A 15,047-nucleotide genomic window follows, 5' to 3' on the forward strand; every position below is an offset into this window, starting at 1 on the left:
CTGTCTGTCTCCAATCTAAGGTTAGAGAAGAGGTGGGCAATCAGGAAATAATTTCTACACCTTGAGGCATTACTCAGCTTTGAGCTGTTACCTAACAAGAACCTGGTCAAACCAAGGTCTTTTCCATGGCAGTTTGTCTCTTCAGAGTTGCACTGTGATTTCATCATTCTGTTAAGTACCTGTAGATTTTAGAAATACTTTTCTAATTGCTTTGTCAATGAATTTGCAAAAAGTGATAGTTGTCCATTCACACAGATTGAACTGAGTAGCATTTGGATAAGAGCAGCTTTCCTGCCTGTTTTCAGCCAGACAATGAATCTGACTGTTTCTGTCACAATGCCTCAAGCAGTAAATTCCTGCTTGAGTAATGGAAGCGGTAGAAGGACAAAACGATGAAGCTCTAAGAGTTTTGCAAAAGTTGTGAAATTAGAGCAAGTCTGGGAGATAAAATGCTTTTTCTTCTTCCAGTAGGAAATCTATTCATCCCAGACAGAAGAGAGGCAAAATGCCAGGAGCGTATGTCAGGTGATGGGTGTAACCAGCGATTTGCCAAGCATACATCATATCAAGGCCTAGCCTAAAAAGTTGACTTAACTGTCTGGGTAGGATGAGGAAAGATCACAGAATCGTAGGGGTTGGAAGGGACCTCCAGAGATCATCAAGTCCAACCCCCTGCCAAAGCAGGTTCCCTACACCAGGTTGCACAGGCAGGTGTCCAGACGGGTCTTGAACATCTCCAGAGAAGGAGACTCCACAACCCCCCTGGGCAGCCTGTTCCAGTGCTCCATCACCCTCACTGTAAAGAAGTTCTTAAAGAAGAAGTGAATGTAATTTACTGACTTAATGGCTAGTGATGCAGTTTACAACAGTGTCCAGCATGAGGTATGGACAGAGGGGGACTACAAGGTGAGACAAACACTGTCTCATAATCAGCAGGATAAAGTCCACCTGCAGGTCACTTGCTGCTAGTGATATGCCTCAGGACAATGGTAGGACCAGTGCTGATGATTGTCTGAAGCAAGGATTTAGGTGGTGGTGGCCACATTTTGCAAGGCTATGGGCTTAACTTCCGGTATGAGGGAGGGAAGGATAGCTGCCATTCTAAGAACCGCAGAAGCACTTTTGGAGAGACTCTTAGAGGTCTCCGATCCAGGCTCCTGCTCAGAGCAACCCCAGTTGAATCAGTTTGCTTGAGGTCTTGTTCAGTCCAGTTGGAATACCTTCAAGGACAGATTCTCTACAGCCATTCTGGGTATCTATTGTGTGTTTAAGCAACCTCATGGTTACATTTTTTTCCTTTTATTTAGCTGGGAATCTTCATCTGCCATACCAGCATGGGCCTGGTACCGCTCGTCCTTATACCAGAGAGCACCTCTGAGAAGACTTGAGCTTCATCTTCTCTGCATGCTTCCAGTAGTCAGCTTTAGTCAGCAATCAGGTCCTCTCCTAAGCCTCATCATCATGCTGCCCGAAAGCATTCCTTCAGCATGCCCTGTATGCCACGTACCCCAGCCTTTCACCATCTGGAAGGTCCTCACACCACATGCATCAATATCTTTCCTTTACTGAGGAGACCAAAAGGAGATTCAGGAGTCCAGGTGCAGTTATGAAAGTACCAAGTAAGAGAGGAGAGCATATTTTCTGTTCTGTTTATCGTTGCCTGGTCTTGGAAAGAACTCCTAATGACTCATCTTGTACAGATCTTAATGCCGCACTTTAGCACTTCCTCCTAGCAGACTTGAAGTCCTCTGCTTCTCCAGAGGAACAGTTTTCTCTTAGTTTTTTCATTGATCTGCTGCTGTTCTTTCTTTCTTTGCCTGCACAGGAAGTGTTGCCATGTCTTCAAGCACCCACTGAATAGCAATGTAATCCTCAGGCTGAGACACCCCCACCTCCAGGACCCGAGGCTTATAGTGGCCTTCTGTGGGGCCCTCCTGTTTCCCAATGCAGCTGCTGAAAGGAGGCCAAGTTCACATTTGTCTGCTTTCTTGGAAATCCACGCAGAAGAGATGCTACCTCTTCATGAGGGATAGGGATGGGAAAGGAGGCTATCCTGCAGGCAAGCCTGCACAGTGTTAATGGATAGCCCAGATAATTGGTCTGGAGGCTACATGCAGATGGTATAGTGGTGGACTTCTGCGCCTTTTAATGATGTTGCTGTGAGCACTCCAAAGGGAGCCCTGGTATGCTGGTATTGTGTCAGGTCAGCTGTTTTGGAGGTGGATTCACCTCTATCGCTTTTTTTATCTGGAGCTCAGTTCACCTCCATTGGAGGTGGATACACCTCCATGGGCTCCACAGCAGTGGTCACAACACTGGCTATTTATTGAAGGCCTCAAACTCTCTTCCTCATCTTCCTCCACATAGTCCTCTTCAGACTCTTTGGTTCCATAGGTCGTTTCTCCTTGTTCTCACATAAAAGTGAGCAGCCACTGCTACAAATCCTTTTGGTTTCAACCATAATTAGCTATTGCCAGAGGCCTGGAAGCTCATGGATGTTGGACCAACTGTAGAAGAAGTTGTTTAGTGGAGGTCTTTGTGATAGTGACCTCCATGCATGGCATGATGTAACTGTTGGGAGTGGTGTTTTGTGGTTTGAAAAATGCCCTTTGTGTGGAAGGAGGAAGACTGTTAAAGTCTGAGTGTCCCTTTTCTGGGGATGGTTTCCCTATGCCATTTTGCTTGCCAGAGACAAAAGCTACTCTTTGGGCACAAGGACTGCCTTTGTGTTTTGTCTTTGTCTTCAAGCACCCACGGGGAGCTTTCTTGTCTTCAGGCTGAGACACCCCAACCTCCAGGAGCCAGGGCTTATAGCCTCCTCTGAGGGAGGCCTCCTGTCACTGTTGGAGCTGCCAAAAGGAAGCCAGATTCACGTTTGTCTGCTTTCTTGGGAATCCATGCAGAAGAGATGCTGTCTCTTCATGAGAGACGGGTGTGGAAGGAGGCTATCCTGCAGGCAAGCCTGAGCTCAATTCACATCCATTGGTTCTTCATCTGGAGGTGGATACATCTCCATGGGCTTCTGTTGTAGGCATTAGCAGGGATTTGGGCTGTGACGTGGCGGGACCCCCCGGCTCCATCCACTGCCCGGTGATGTAAATTGGTTGCATATTTCACACATATACTCAAGGGGTGTAGACAAAGTAATTAAAGCCTTGGAAGCTCAGTGAGCAGTGGGACAGACACAGGGTTTTTATAGGATCTGGAACAAAGGGTGGGATAGTGGTGACTACTGTGACATTAGGAAGACTCTGTGATGTCTGCTGTGATGGTGGGAGTGGTGCTGGCTGGCCTGAAAGATGCCCTTTGTATGAGGAGGAAGATGTTTGGAGGGGCTGAGGGTCCTCTTCCCAGTATGGCTTCTCCATGCCATTTGGCTTGCCACAGAAAAGGGCTGCCCCTCAGGCACAGGAACAGCCCTCCAGCTCTCCTCCTTGCCCTGTCCTCCATCTTCCTCCTCATCCCATGTTTGGGGTGCGTGTACCACAAGATGGTAGCAACAGTGTTTCTGGAGTGTCAGAGATCTGCCCTTACCCTGCTGCCACTGACCAGACTTCCTGCAAGTGGTGCAGCTCCCTCACTTTGACAGGAATTACGAGAGGTTGAAGCACCCAGATGACACACAGGCAGGAGAGAGAGGTCCAGCTGGTCTGTGCAAGGTCTTCCAGCAGTCTCTAAAGACACTGCTGATGTTCAAGTGCTGCTGAGCTCTTTTTTGCTGTCCCCTACTCCTGCCTGTCTCCTTACAGCATGAAAGTGCCATGACTCATGTCCTGAGCACCGAGGGGGAGTACAGGGGCGGACCTTCTGTGGTCTGCTATGCACTATTTTCGTTGGCAGCACTTCCAGTCAGGAGTTAGGGAACATGATTTACTTTAGAAATGTGAGAACCAATAAGACCAGTTTATTGGATTTAGATATTTTTGTTTTCAATATTTGACAGTGAAGTGTGTCGAGGCTTAGAGGAAATGACCTACACATAACAGATGGCGAGACTTACTTTCCTCAAAAAGCTTCTGTAAAATTAAGTTAGTTTGTAAGTCACCCACCTCACCATGTAAACAGGAAAATTATGTCCTTCAGACTTCAACCCTGAAAGAGGGAGGTGTTGCTTCTGTCTGGATTTTTATTATTATTATTTTTTTCTGAATGGATGAAGTAGTAACTCTCCAATTCACAGGTCTCCTAAGTAGTAGCATGCACACCTTTGCCTGAACCATTTTCCTTTCCCTGAGCAGCATGTCGTTCTCTTCCTGAATGCACCATACCCTTCTTCCCTGAAGCTCCCATTCTGCTTGCTCTGGTGGAGATATTGCACATTACTAAGTTGCATGTTGTCACGGCCTCAGTGCAATTTAGTGTGTGCGATACTTTCACATGAGTGCATGCACACGGGTATGGCTGTGGCTTAAAGTTACTGCAGCTTTCAATTTTGGTGGGGCCTAAATTACATCGTAAAGCGATCTAAAATCCAGATCAGTATTTTGAGTGATGTCTTGAAATACTTGTTTGTAGAATTTTGGTTTGTACTACTAGGAAGATGAGCACTGTTTTCAATTTGAGAAGGGTTATCATTATTTGCTTCATTTTCTTCATTTGTCGTGTGTATGCTTCAAATTTGATCAGATTTTTCATTGACTATATGAATTTTCTTAAAATCTCAGGCATTCCTAAAATAAAGGAAGTATTTCGGTCCAGAAGTAATCACATTCTTAATTGAAATTTGCCAAAAAGCCAAAGGGAGATTTGATATGAAGAGTACCTGTGTATCTGGATAGCCAAAGTAGAGTCTTAATGGCTTTTAAGCTTCTATTTCTTAACACCTAAAGTGATCAGAAGTCAGGAAAAAGTAACTGTTTAAAAAGTACCTGGCTTATTTATTGTGGCTTCAAGGCAGTAATGATGAAGAAAATGAAATGGTGATACAATTCCCACAGAAAACAATAATCTTCCAGCATGTTATGCTAATGCTTAGAAAAGCTAAAATGTGTTTATTTTACTGCAACATTAATAATGTCTTTCAGAGTGATTTTTCAAAGCCAACTGTTAACTGATTATGTTTTGACTGAATTTCTGCATGCGTTCTGTGTTCCTTAGTAACAGGAGTATCTCTTGCACAAATCTGTTTTGTCATTAAAAGGATCTTACTGAAATAAGCTCTACTTACGATGTATGTTGAGGGATGGGAACAGATCTTAAAGTGATTCTGCTTTAATGAAATAATTTCCCAATCTAAAACTGGGAGTAAGTGATTTCTCAAAAAAATGATGGAGGAAAGGAAACCTTCAATTGAGTTACTGGAGAAAAAAATAAAAATAAAACAAGGTACGATCTATAAATCCAGAAGAGGTGCTGTTTTGTTTCTGTGTGTTTGTAGAGCCAAGCTGACAGTAATTGTAATCTGATTATCCCAGTGGGATAGATAGCAGTTTTTATCTGCTGAGAGTTTTGACTCGCTCGTACCACAATATTGAATACTCTGAAATATGGTCCTATAAGCAAAGAATAAAAGTAAATGACACGTCTTTTCTTGTATTTCCTTTTGATATAGTCCAAATATTTGTTCTAATTAAGTACAGCTGTCTGTTTGTTATTTTACGTGCACATGATTTCAAACAACCGTTCAAGGGAAAACACAGAGGAAGAAAAATAAAGGGATCGATTTGCTCCTGCTTAACTGTTACTTGCTTTATTTCTAAAACACATCCAAAACTGTGAAAAAAACTAGGCACGTAATGTGGGTCAAACACGTCACATAGTGTGCTAGGTTACCCTAAAATCTACCTGCACCCATGACAGGGGGCAGTCGGCCCGTAGGCCGCAGGCCCAGAAGGAAAAGAAAAACAGGGAAAAGGAAATAAATACAGCGGCAACGATCTAAGGAGGCACACTTATTTACTAAATACTATATCGGAATACAGAATAACACAATATAATACAATATAATTGGAATTAAGGCTAACGAATCAAGTAAAATAAGAGAGAGTGAGTCCCGAAACCGAGAGGCCTACTGTAACTCTAGGCAAATGGCTGGAACGCTCCCACACGGCTCTCCCCTGGCTGGCAGGATCCAAGAGAGCGAGTCCAGCACTGAAGTGAGATTATATAGTCCTGGTCATATGACTGACCGTGGTTTTCCCTGGGACATTCAGTCTTCCTTCTGTGAGCAGCAGATTCATCAAAATTATCTATGCTTAACATGATGTTATGATGTGGAATACTGATAGCAAAATTACAACATTGCAAAACCATGACACATAGTCTGTAGGAATTTTACAGTGTTGTAGACACAATTCATGAGATGATGCAATTGTGCAGTCCGATATGAGAAATAAAACAGGTCTTTTTTCTGAACTGGGCAGATGGCAAGAGTGTATTTTCAAGCATACTGACTAGCTATCAAAGAGCTTCTTTTTTTGTACTGGGCAGTGTCATCATTCTGACATTTGCTCCTTTCATTTTCTAGGTGGCATATTCTGAATGCTCCCAACATTTATTTTAATGTAGTTTTGTACTTTTTGGTTCTGTGACTGTTCGGTCTATTTAAGTCTGAAGATATCTATAGGAACACAGAGGGAATCTGTGTCTGTGTGTGTGTGTGTGTGTTTAAACTCATGTGCAAATTGCACTCAACCTTTAAGAACAATATAACTGCATAGCGTCTTATATACCGATCCTTTAATTTTGTCTTGCACTAAGTAATCAGATTTTAACTACACAGTTATGCGTGGCACACTGTTTGTTTTTTTGTTTGTTTGTTTTTACCACACCAGAAATTAGAAACAACAACAAAACAACAGAAAAACCCATATTACTTGCATGTTGTAGCTTCTATTAGGCGTTTCTAGGAGTGAAGTGATGCTCTGATAACATACTGCAAGTTTCTATGCTTGCATATCTAATGGCTCTTTGTATTTAAGGCTGCAGTATGTATTGTAACCTAGAACAGATCTCTGCTGTTTAACTTGGGAATTCATTGTAATATAAGAGAGAAGCATGGTGTAAAACGCCAGGATTGCCTGACATTTTTAAGATTTAACATTGTAGTCTTTAGCTTTCTGCTTTCTTGTCATTTTAGATTGAATTACTAGGTTAATCTACTATTTATACTCCGCATAAGCAATCAAAATACTCCCTTTGATGCTTGTGATTCAGAAGTTTAGAGTTGTAATAATCAGAGCAGACAAGTATGTTAGTATAAGACTGGAGCTGATCTTGATCATTTTTTACTGAGTCCAGTTGGCTATTTCTCATGCATTAAACTTTTGAAGCTGAAAGAGGTGTCTAAAATGATTAAATTCTTTCAAGTTGCGAGGTGAGTAATGCAATGTTCAGTGTGCAGTGCCAGCGAGTGTTAACCACTAAGAAAGGCCTGAGTAAGGTTAAAGGAAGCCCGTGCAGGTAAGCACTTACTTAATGAAGGTCACTAGAAATGAGAAAGTACTTGGAAAAAGATGAAGTTTTAGCTAAATGGAGAAAACTCTGGCAGATAGTTCTCTCATCCAGACACCAACCCATCCCTACCCTGTCCCTCAGTGCCACATCCACTCTGTTCTCAAACACCTCCAGGGACAGTGACTTCACCACCCTTCACTCCCTGGGCAGCCTATGCTGCTGCCTCACCATGCTTTCAGAGGAGAAAATTCTTCTTAATAGCCAACCTGAACCTCTCCTGGCACAACTGTGAGGTCATTACCTTTTGTCCTGACTGTTACTTGGGAGAAGAGACTGACCTCCACCTCTCTATACAGCCTCCTTTCAGGCCATTCCAGAGAGTGATGAGGTCTCTGCTGAGCCTTCTCTTCTCCAAATAAACCAAACAAATGGTGGGTGATGGGAGAAAAGAGTTTGATTAATTTGCTCAAAGCTCCTGCAAGTGCCACTGCAACAAAATTCCATTTTTAGCATTCATCAAGACTTGGAAGTGTTCAGAGGGCTGGTGAGGGGTAAGCAAGGAGTGCACAGCAATAACAAGATTTCTGTGGGCTTTTGCTGAGGGGAGGTTGAATGATGCTGTGTTGTTCTTTGCTGTGCAGATAAGCGGAGGGAGTCACCTTGTAAACCATTCTTTGGTGGGAACAGTAGCAGAGTCTCTCAGAAATTAAGGTGGCTGTAGAAGGTGCTGTGACAGAAGTGAACAAAATGAACAATAGCAGATTGCTAGGAATGTATGATATGTAGCGCAGAAAGCTGAAAAGTGGAATTAAAAGGGGGAACTGAGGAAGTACAGACAGAAGTCAGTGCCACCAGGATTGCCGTGATTTAACCCCAGCAGGTGGCTCAGTAGCATATAGCTGTATGCTCAGCCCCTCCCTGGAGGTGGGGACAGAGTAGGAAGGGTAAATCCATGGGAATTCATGGGTAGAGAGTTTTCATTGTGAAGCAGAAGCTTCATGCTCAAGTGAAGCAAAACAAGGAATTCCTTTGATACTTCCCATCCAGCTGCCCAAGACCAAAGCTGAAGGACCTATGCTTTGTTCAAGACTGTATGGCTTTATCTGATTAGTAGGATGTCTAGAAACCCTGTGTTAGGTTCAGCTCCCCCTTAACCCTCCCCCCCCCATTTTTGGTTTTTTTTTGTTTGTTTGTTTTTAATGTTGCATCATTCCTACAGAGAAATGTATTTCAACAGCAGAACTGTCAGAATCATCTCATGGAGTTGTCTCTGAAAATCATTTGCACATTTATGTTGCTCCAGAGATGAAAACCCACTTACTGCCACTTCTGCTTTATTTGCAGCTGGAGTGTATCTTGCCACTTGTTTTCATGTGTAATTTGGAGCTGAAAAACAATGAGGATCTTTTTGTCTCCCTAAGAGAACAGAACACTTAAAGAGATACAAAAATGGGCATTTTGTGGAAGGACTTCTTTCAGTCCTGGCACTCAGGAATGAAATTGACTTTTTCTAATAATATTCTTGGCTTGGGAATTCTCAGTGTAAACCATTTTATGGCTTGCCATATGTTTTGTTAGGTTCTGTCCAGTTTTTAGTCCCTTATACTAGTAACCAGCATAACTCTCTTCTGAAGCTACAAAATTCCTTCTCTAACCTTTTTAGAAGCTCTGATTTTCCTCATTTCAGCCCATGTGGTGTTCTTCCCTCTGGGAAGATGGAGAAAATTCAGGGAATTCATAGGTCAGAAATGTGAACGCCCTGAGTTGAGACTTGAGGCGTGAGCTGCATCCCAAGAGCCTTCATCTTCTTGTTTCCTTTAAACTGGGATTATCGCAGCACAAGTTTGAAATGTTTGGAGGTCTTCATATGGGAGTCAGTTCACATGTAACTAACGGTGAGCAGACCTTACCTGTAGGCTCTGTGAAGCGCTCCTGAATTCATCTGTGTATATTAGGAGGCCAGCATACATTTAATGTGAACCACATTAGAAGCAAAGGGAAAGCTGTAGGCTTTCTACAAGCAATCAGTAAAAATGAACAACCAGAATTCACTGAAAACTCCTACACCTACCCATCTAAACCCATAAAATGGAAAGGTCTCACTTTTCCTTGTGAAATTTAAAAGCAATTCTGTAGTTTCTCAGTGAGGTAGAAGCAACTGAATAGTTTAGGCCAATTATGCAGAAGCATTTGACAACTTGACAGAAGTTACTTCATCTATAATCTCAATAATGCAAAGTGCGACTCACGTTCCTCTGATTTTTTTATTTTTTTTTCTCTCCAGTTTTACCTACTGTTCAAAACTGTAAAAAATACATATGTCTAAGTGTGCCTTACACTGCATTGCCTGGAGTGCTTGTACATTACCTGTTGGCAGATGACAACTCTTGTAGCTGAAGTGGCTCATCTGAATGCGGTACCTGTGTGAGATGTGAACTGTAATTGAATTTTCTGATTTCTGAGACACAGAATTATCTTTATGTATGAAAGGGATCTGTGTGTTTGCCCAGAAGGTGCTAAGAACCAAAGATCGTTTAATGTCATAGTTTCATCAGGAAGTTACTCTTTGTATGGATGGTAATAAATTCAGTCAGCATTTGGCTGTCTTTGGTATCTTTAATCTTTTCCTCAGATTTTCCTCTTTGGTGGTATCTTTGCACAGAGATCACCTGTTCTGGACTGCACGTCATTCTTAGTGCTTTTTGCTTTAGATTGCATCCATGCATTTTTCTTGAAGTATTAGTAAATCAGTCTGGACAGCAGTCTCACAGTTGATGCCTGGGCATTGATGAGTGAAGTTGGTACTGGAGGTGTATCTCACAGACAGTGCCAGTGTGCATGCAGGTCATACGATGTTTCCCTTTTTTGCATTCATGTAATGTGGACTTGCTTATCATTTATTGCAACCATTAGCTCTTTACATAAATCTACTGGTGATTCCGTTTATAGCACGCTTATTGTTAATTTTTAGTTTTGCTGTTGAAATATGCTATTTTTTTTCATTGTTTGGACTGCATTCTTTGTAAGGTGACCTTTTCAAGCCCACTTTGAGTTGTGATCTGTGCCCATGAATTACCAGAGCTCCTCCCAGCTTTGCAGAATGGTCTACGAACTTCAGTGACCAATGAATTTCATCAGGTTGCAGAATGATATCAGCCAAAGCTGTTGTCTGGGATGAACTTTTCAGTTATTTTGCTGTTGCATCTATAATGAGTTGTGGATTTACAGTGTAAAATTCTCCTACCAATGGCATGATGACACCAGCAGAAGAAATGTCTGCACTTGAATTTAGGCTTGAAAAAATTCATCTGATGAAGATAAAAATGAAGCTTGCTTGAACTGAAAAGCCCAGAAGACTGTCTAGATAGACTGGCAGAATTAGTTTTAGTCTTGGATTGGTTTTGAATAGTTCTACAGCTTGATGTGATTAAATTCACAGCAATTATTATTATTATTATTATTTTTATGGCCATTGGAATCATTTTCCTATTTATTTATTTATTTGTAGTTAGAATAATAAGACTGCCTGCTCTTCTTCAGTAGTCTCTGGAGGAAAACCTAAAGTGAGTGGGGATCACTAAAGTGACTTGGGTCCTGCATTTTGGTCACAACAACCCCAGGCAACCCTACAGGCTCAGGGAGGTGTGGCTGGAAAGCTCCCAGACGGAAAGGGACCTTGTTGTGCTGATGGACAGTCGGCTGAATATGAGCCAGCAGTGTGCCCAGGTGGCCAAGAGGGCCAATGGCATCCTGGCTTGTATCAGGAATGGTGTGGTGAGCAGGACTAGGGAAGTCATCCTGCCCCTGTACTCGGCATTGGTGAGGCCTCACCTCGAGTACTGTGTCCAGTTTTGGGCACCTCAGCACAAAAAGGACATGGAGGTACTGGAGCAGGTCCAGAGAAGGGCAACGAGGCTCATCAAGGGCTTGGAGAATCAGCCCTATGAGGAGAGGCTGAGGGAGCTGGGGCTGTTTAGTCTGGGGAAAAGAAGGCTGAGCGGAGACCTTATCGCCCTCTTCCAGTATCTGAAAGGTGCTTACAGTGAGAGTGGGGCAGGTCTCTTCTCACTAGTGACAAGTGACAGGACAAGGGGAAATGGCCTCAAGTTGCGCCAAGGTAAGTTTAGGTTGGATATTAGGAAGCACTTCTTTACAGAGAGGGTGGTTAGGTACTGGAATACGCTCCCCAGGGAGGTGGTTGAATCACCGTCCCTGGATGTGTTTAAGAGCCGTTTGGATGTGGTGCTCAGGGATATGATTTAGCAGAGTTTTTTTTGTTAGAGTTAGGGTACTATGGTTAGGCTGCGGTTGGACTTGATGATCTTTGAGGTCTTTTCCAACCTGAGTAGTTCTGTGATTCTATGACTGCTTGGTTCAAGGTACTTCAGATATCTGCCAGGCCTTTGCATTACTGCCTGTGTAGTGAAATATGTTTTAGAGGCATGCTCATAGAAATTAAGACCTTGTTACTTCTTCTGCTTTACAGGAAATGTTTTTATAGGCAAAATAAGGAGATATTTCAAGGGCAGCTCTAAAACATGCTTGACAGCTGAAATGTATTTGTACCACAGCTCCTGTTTGAAAGGAAAAGGATTTACTTGAGGATTTAATTATAGTGTGCTGAAATCTGAGTTCTCATCAGTGCTATTAAATATTTAGATTTAATATTTTCTTCTGACAATCCAGATTTTCTGACTTTGTTGTTGTTTGGTTTTTATGTTGGTTTCTTTTGTTGCTGTTCTTTTCTTTTCTTTTCTTTTCTTTTCTTTTCTTTTCTTTTCTTTTCTTTTCTTTTCTTTTCTTTTCTTTTCTTTTCTTTTCTTTTCTTTTCTTTTCTTTTCTTTTCTTTTCTTTTCTTTTCTTTCCTTTCCTTTCCTTTCCTTTCCTTTCCTTTCCTTTCCTTTCCTTTCCTTTCCTTTCCTTTCCTTTCCTTTCCTTTTCTGTTCCTTGATTTGCTTTTGGAAGAATGTGTAAAGCTGTATTAAAGAAATAAACTTTTGCATCACCAGTGAGGGTTTTCAGTGACTGTGAGATAACCAGCCTTCTTTGTAGCAGGCAAGTGTTTCTGTGGGACAGACCTAAGATTTAAGAGACCAACAGGGCTGTGGAGGTTGGCTTGACAAAAGCATAAGGGAACAAATGTATCCTTACTGCAACAAGAAGGGTTTTTGCTGCAGTCTCATGGTCATGCAGCTCAGCTCGCTCTTCATTCCACCAGCTGCCCTGTGGCTCCCATTGCCAAAAGCTCCATTATAACTGTTCATCTTCAAAGCTTTTAAAATCCAGCCATTTTTTTGATAGCCTCTGAAGGAGGATAAATGTCACAGAAAATACAGAAAAAAAAAAAAAATCAGACTTTTGAGCAGCTGAAGTGTGAGTTTTTAGTGCAAGGTCACATTGAGCATTTTTGCTGTGGTTTTGGGTTTTGGGTTCCTTCTTTGCTCTTTGATAGTTCTTACTGCGCCAGAGGCTTGCTTCGTGTATGACTAAAATGTGAGCAAGTATTTCACTAGTCAAAACATGCAAATTATATGTATGCATAGGTCTGTAACTTCCCATTGTTATGTCATTGAAGCTTTTTCAGACTATGAGGTAATTCTGGCTGTCTTTACTGAGGCCCCGCATATGCATAAGCACTCCTCCCCTTTCATCTTCAAGTACTGGGTCTATTATTTCAAGTCATTGCTTAAGGCTTCCTTTTTCTATACTTTTCCCACCATTATTTGTTTGTTTGTTTGTTGCTGGGAAAATGGCTGACAGCAGCTGTTTCTTGTTAGTCAAGAGAATCTCACATTTTATAACACCATGTGGGTTTGTAGGGCTTATTACGCACTCCTAAATACCAGTGGATGAATTTTAAACAAGGTAATTTGGTTCAGCATTCATTTGGGAGTCCATGTGTGCTTTTAGGTGGGAAAGAGTTGCAAAAAAATATATGCACTGTTCCTGGGGCTAATAATGAGAGTGAAGCCCAAAGATGGCAAAGCTGGGAGTCTTGGAATTCTTGCTGGTTTTAGCCAAGAGAAGATTCTTCTTGTTGGCTGAGTAGCAGGGAAGGTTCCTCTTGTAGGTTTTATCAATGCAACAAGGGATTGAAATTGTGTTCTTAGGGGGTGTTGTTCCAGAAGGGGCTGTTTCCCAGGCAGACTGTTACTGCTCAAGGTGCAATGAAGGTCTTTCCATCTTATCATCTGGCCCAGCTTATCATGTGGCTTCTTTGCTTCTGTTGCATTAAACGTAAAATGGGAATTTAACATCAGCCAACTACATTTATGACTGCTAGGAAAGATATGTGTGACGCCACTAGCGCAGTGATTCCCATTGGATGGCCCGCCCCTGGAGGTGTTCAAGGCCAGGTTGGATGTGGCCCTGGGCAGACTGGTCTAGTATTGGAAGTACTGGATATGGAGGTTGGTATCCTTGCCTGCGGCAGGGGGGTTGGATCTCATGATCCCTGAGGTCTCTTCCAACCCAAGCCATTCTATGTTTCTGTTACCTTTTATGACTTCTTTGAGGAAAGGAACTTAGAGATAACAGAGATACTTCAGTTACTTAGATCTGAGCCGGAATAGTGGTTTTGAGAAAGGCAGTGTCTTTCTCAGTAAGGGTGAAAAATGAGCATAATACAATGGTGAGAGATGTGAGTTTTCAGTTGCAGGATATTTCACTTTTGTGAATGTGCTAGTGCTGTAAAAATGACGCAGTACTGAGCTGCCTGTTTGCTGTCTCATGAAGCTGTGCTGACACTTAACTGAGGAATACTTCATTTTGTGCCTAGCAAGTTGGATAAAAGTTCACCAGGAGTTAATTACATCACAAGGCTTTCTATTTTCTTTTCAGTAGTGTGATGTAATAGGCGGGCTAAAATATAGGAATATAAAGATACTGAGGCTCGTGACCAGTAATAAATGCAAAGTGCTCAGTTATTTTCATGTAGAAAGCTCTGTAAGCGTGTAGGAATGACAGAGCTTAGGCAGCCTGTTTCACTTCTGGGCCCTTGGTTTTATTCCAACGAGAGTGAGCAGGTATAGGAATATAAGAAGATAAAGAAAATGAATTGAGAGGTAGAAATGAAAAAGGACGAAGAAAAAGTAGCTCATAAATAGAACTGTACTGTTTCTCATAGATAAAAGATTACTTTTTTTTTCTAGAGAATGTGCTCAGATTTCTGAGCAACTTCTTTCAAGGAATTTGTCCCAGGAACCCGCAGTGTAGTAAAAAAACAGTCTGTCTGGTGTGTTGTTTTTTTGTTTGTTTTCTCCTGTAGATGACATGAGTGATAAATATGATGAATGTTTGTCCTTTTCATAGGACAAACCTAAGGTATAAGTTTTGAGTTGTGTGATTTATGGCCCTAATGGCTTCAGGGCTTATCAAAGCACCTTTCAGTTAAAGATACACATAAAGATACCTTCATTGTTCCAGAATCGTACTACCAAATAACATTTAACAGAGTTTCTGTGATTGTTTTAGAGGTGTGTTTGATGCTTCCCTCAAAATGGCTGGGTTCTATGGACTCTACACTTGGCTGACTCACACTATATTTGGGATTAACATAGTCTTCATACCATCTGGTAAGAATTGGAACAATTGTAATCTATTTATACGTAGCGTTATATAATTTTATTGTACAAGAGCAGTAGGATTAAATG

At 41.9% G+C, this 15,047-nt stretch overlaps 1 protein-coding gene across 3 annotated transcripts in view; it reads left to right on the forward strand.

Annotated features, from left to right (window-relative positions):
- TMEM245 (transmembrane protein 245) overlaps positions 1-15,047 on the forward strand; it is an 80,005-nt gene that overhangs the window by 52,916 nt on the left and 12,042 nt on the right. For 2 of the 3 annotated variants that reach the window (XM_072329132.1, XM_072329131.1), the window contains one exon: positions 14,869-14,969. In XM_072329132.1, coding sequence (XP_072185233.1) covers positions 14,869-14,969 — 101 coding nt within the window. Of the gene's footprint in view, positions 1-1,307; positions 5,305-14,868; positions 14,970-15,047 lie in introns of those variants that run through there. The other variant, XM_072329133.1, reaches the window with a different exon arrangement.

This window comes from Excalfactoria chinensis, chromosome 2 (genome assembly GCF_039878825.1).
Source record: "Excalfactoria chinensis isolate bCotChi1 chromosome 2, bCotChi1.hap2, whole genome shotgun sequence".
Lineage (NCBI taxonomy): Eukaryota > Metazoa > Chordata > Aves > Galliformes > Phasianidae > Excalfactoria > Excalfactoria chinensis.